This window comes from Micropterus dolomieu, linkage group LG03 (assembly GCF_021292245.1).
Source record: "Micropterus dolomieu isolate WLL.071019.BEF.003 ecotype Adirondacks linkage group LG03, ASM2129224v1, whole genome shotgun sequence".
NCBI classification, from domain to species: domain Eukaryota; kingdom Metazoa; phylum Chordata; class Actinopteri; order Centrarchiformes; family Centrarchidae; genus Micropterus; species Micropterus dolomieu.
In genome coordinates this window covers 10,312,991-10,316,961 of record NC_060152.1, presented here as the reverse complement: position 1 = coordinate 10,316,961, position 3,971 = coordinate 10,312,991, and the positions used below count along the sequence as shown (strand labels likewise).

Sequence of the window (3,971 nt, the reverse complement as noted above, 5' to 3'; positions counted from 1 at the left end):
TCCTCTGCCCCGCCCGCTGACATATTCAGAGTGAAACTGCTTGCCACACAGCCTCGACTCTCGCGTGACCTCTGCTGTGGAAAACTGTTATTTAGCGATTACATTTCCAGAAAATACTGACGTTGTAAATCCCCTTTTTTTGTTCTGTGGAATTCTGTCTTCCTGCATGAGGAGGACAAAAAAACCAAAAGTAGACATACAGAAAATAACATGTTTAAAGGAAAGAGTACAATAAAGGATTACTTTCAATGCACACATGCTTTTTAATTTCAATGTCTGATCATTTGTAGTAGAAAAAATTAAAATCACCACACACACACACATAATACACCACGATGGTGAGCTGCCACATGCCATCAAGCAGGGGCGGCCCTCTCTAACTTCAAGAAGCTCTTGAAAACTCATCTCTTCCTAGAACGCTTCCTCTTATAACACCTCTAACTCCTAACATGCACTTCATGTGCTCTTCTTCTATCCCCTACAATTATCTTGTATTGATTGCACTTTTTGTTAACTCTAACTTCTTTCCCAAGTATTTACCCCAATGATGTGATATGTGCCATTAGCGCTTACTAGTACTTATTGCTGCTTTTATTAATATGTATTGTCAGTTGTAGATCTCGTGCTATATTTGATGCTGTTGATGATTATATGTTCCTTTAAATGTAAGTCACTTTGGATAAATGCGTCTGCCAAATGAGTAAATGTAACGTACACAGCTCTGATGAGGCATCTACATTAAAACTCTTGAGACAATCCACATTTTTTCTGTCTTTATTTACAGTACATACAAGGAAACTTACTATGAATGCTGTGGGCTTCAGAATAGATGAAAATGAAAAAGGGGAATTCTAAATACACACAGCATTGGTGCAAGGAAAACACAACTGCATCAACTATTATCCCTGCACTACAAAGCGAAAAAGGCAATATAATTACAAACTGTAGGTCTGTAATGTTTGACTGTGAAGATAAGCTATGCTTATTAAAAGTGAATGTAGAGTTCACATTCCACGTATCATGTACATATAAAGCCCAGACATAGTGCTGTGATCCAAAAATATATAATTAGCCATTGTACTTGGCACCAAGCACATTTTATTGGGAGCGCTGTCAGATGTGAGATCAGTCATGCATCATTACACAAACAACCTGAGAAAAGGAAGTCTTCTTTGAGACAGTTGTGGCAGGTTTAAGCAGTAGTTCAGTTATTACAGAATATACAACCCAGCATTGTTCCATTATTTTAATAAATTCCCAAATGTTCTGTTCAATTAATTGTTCCATTCCCTGCAGAAACAGCTTTTTGATAAACATTGATGATGATGCTGTTATCTAACCTGAATGAACTTGGGCAATACAGTTTATGGGAACGATTTACTCGTCTAGGCCCTCGTCTTCCTCCTCCTCCCTGACGTCCACTTCGCTTGTGTCTGAGAACTCGTGCAGGAGGACATACTCGCGGCTGCTGAAGCCAAACTTGATAACGTCTTTTTCTTTGAGCTCGTAATAGCGCTGGGGTTCGATGCGCTGGTTGTTCAGGTAGGTGCCGTTGCCGGAACCCAGGTCAATGATGTAAGGCTTTACCCTGCGGCCAGCGGTGCCGTCTGCACGTGTAAACTCCACCAGTCTACAGAAATACAGTCAGAAAGGTAGACAGGCTTTAATCATACAGCAACAAAATCAGGTGTTATGCAACACGGAATCAAGGTTGTTTAAACTATACACAACATAGCTACATACCTATACTGGAATACTGCATGTTGCTTGGAGCAGGAAGGGTGGTCAATGGGGATATCAGCAATTTTTCTCTGCCGCCCCAATAAATAGGCACTCTGTCTGTGAATGTACATTACTGGAAGGGGTTCATCATTCTTGAAAGGGTACAATCGCCATCTGCGCTTGGGAATGCGAGCCTCGGGTGGCTCGTTGTACTTGATCACCACCCCCCGGAATGTGTTTGTATCTTCTGTTAGTGCCCCTGAGAGTTCAAAGTTGGGCTTCTCTTTATCAACAGGAGGGGCATTGGTGTCTTCACTGTCTCCTTCAGATGGTTCAAAATCCCGCTCTTGGTTTTCTTCACGCCGCTGACGGTTTTCCCTGCGCCGCTCATTGTGCTGCTGTCTCTCAGCTTGTTGGGAGGCAAGCGCGCCTCGTTCTCTGTGCCTGTTTTCGCCTCGGTCCCTCTCCCGCGGCCTGTCTGATTCCCACCTGCTCCGCCTCTCCTCTGGCTGTTCATTTCTTCTCCTCCGCTCATCACCACTAGCCCGATGCTCCTCCCGCTCCTGTGAGATATTTGGTAAGAAGACAGTAAAAGAAAAAAAAATAGCTTATTTGCACAGGACAAACTCGCACAGTTGCAGTTTTGTACAAGCATTACCATTCTAGAGGTTATATTGTGCATATGTACTTATCTGGCATATGACACTAATGACCATATGACTAATGACCATACACCATTTAAAACATGGTAATTGTGAAAGTATTATACTTGCAGATGATTACCTCTTGTAGGCAGCTGTCACGTGCTGATACCTTTGTGGCAGATTGCTAGGCGATCTGGGCCAAATAATGTTTCTGTACCTTTTATACAGTCTATGCTCTGTACATAGCAAGCACAGCCTGTCGGGCTCCGCCAGCAACCATTACATCTAAATGTATTTTGTTTTACAAAGGTGTTAAATGGCATGTTATGGTACCAACAATTTTTAACGCACAACACACCACTGGTTTGAACATTAGATGTCAATAGGCAATATAATACCAGTGTACAACTGCTGTGTACCAGTAAGAAGTGGGAACTGTCAATAGAACACAAGTACCATATGCCAGTCCAGCAGCAGCATGGTATGGTACAAACGATAAAAAGTGTCATATGCCTGTAAGAATCACTGCATGGGTGGGAAAGTGGTGCCAGGAAAAACTGGTAAAACGACATGTTACTGAAACTGAATTACCCTATATCCACTGTTCGATCTAAGGACTGCAGTTGCTTCTTATAACGCTGTAAAGTTATTGCATCTTGTTAATTATTTAGAACCTAATCACCCGCTTTATTTTGACATCAGCCCCACGAATGGGATTGGGACTGCGACTCCTCCTGTTTCTGGGTGATCTGCTGCCTCGCCTGGCGGGAGATGACTCTCTTCTAGCTGGTGAGCGGTCCCTCGTCCTGGCGGGTGACCTACACGTAGAAAACACAAAATCAGGTTCTTAAATTACTTTCAAAAGACATTACAAACTTCCAAAATATTGCCGTTTAAATGCAACTAACGTGGGCTGTAGCTGCGTTTGTTAAAGGCTAGCAGGCAAAACACGTTTTTTCGCTAAGCACTCACTAGCCAAACGTCTATGAAGGTAAAAAATAAAATAAAATAAAAGCGAAGTGATATTACAAGACATCGAAAATACCTGCTCGTTCTTCTCCTCTGTGGACTTGAGTTGCCGCTGGATCTCGACTTGGAGCGGCGTGATGTCTGTGGCCTAACAGGGCTCAGTGTCTCCTGCTTTACCTTAACTTTGGACTCCCGCTCCGGAGATTCCCTTCTCTTGTGTCGCTTTTCTTTGGTCATTCTAAAATATATAAACTAATTATACCGTTGTGTGACTAAACAAACATCGTCGTCCGCACACCTCATATAAACAAACAAAGACTCAACTCAAAACTGTAGTGATCACAAACTTCGACTGTTAAGCTCAGAATACGCACTTCCGGTTCCCGTGGTACGTCGAAAATGTGTGTCCGCAGGGTCGCGGCGCACCTTTTACTTTGGTTCTGTCATGACTACGTTTCGCACATAGACTGTATATAAGAAAGGTTTCGCATTTAGGGTATCCTTAATAAAAATTACATTTTTTCTAATGAACAATTACCTTAAAAACTTAAAGACACATTGAAATGCGTAAAAATGACGCAAACTAAAATCACACCAAATGAAAAAACAGCAGTGCTTCAGGTGTTTCTTTTGTTG

The 3,971-nt window shown here is 42.1% G+C and overlaps 1 protein-coding gene across 2 annotated transcripts; it reads right to left on the bottom strand.

The window, feature by feature from the left end:
- Positions 1 to 758: 758 nt before the first annotated feature.
- On the bottom strand, positions 759 to 3,728 carry snip1 (Smad nuclear interacting protein). Of its 2 annotated transcripts, none has more exons than XM_046044837.1 (5): positions 3,710 to 3,728; positions 3,412 to 3,573; positions 3,049 to 3,184; positions 1,744 to 2,285; positions 759 to 1,630 (listed from the first exon to the last, which is right to left on the bottom strand). In XM_046044837.1, exons 2-5 carry the CDS (start codon positions 3,570 to 3,572, stop codon positions 1,378 to 1,380), a joined length of 1,092 nt encoding a protein of 363 aa, XP_045900793.1. In that variant the 5' UTR covers position 3,573; positions 3,710 to 3,728; the 3' UTR covers positions 759 to 1,377. The 2 variants fall into 2 exon arrangements, with proteins under 2 accessions (XP_045900793.1, XP_045900792.1); XM_046044836.1 differs by lacking the exon at positions 3,710 to 3,728 and adding an exon at positions 3,660 to 3,679.
- Between the last annotated feature and the right edge of the window lie 243 nt (positions 3,729 to 3,971).

What these genes read in the sequence shown, in the direction of transcription:
- snip1 (XM_046044837.1), bottom strand. Translation starts at nt 3,572, where the DNA reads ATGACCAAAGAAAAGCGACACAAGAGAAGGGAATCTCCGGAGCGGGAG. An exon ending in CAGAGGAGAAGAACGAGCAG is followed by an intron (nt 3,185 to 3,411) that starts GTATTTTCGATG and finishes TTCTACGTGTAG; the next exon opens with GTCACCCGCCAGGACGAGGG. An exon ending in CATGCAGTATTCCAGTATAG is followed by an intron (nt 1,631 to 1,743) that starts GTATGTAGCTAT and finishes GTATTTCTGTAG; the next exon opens with ACTGGTGGAGTTTACACGTG.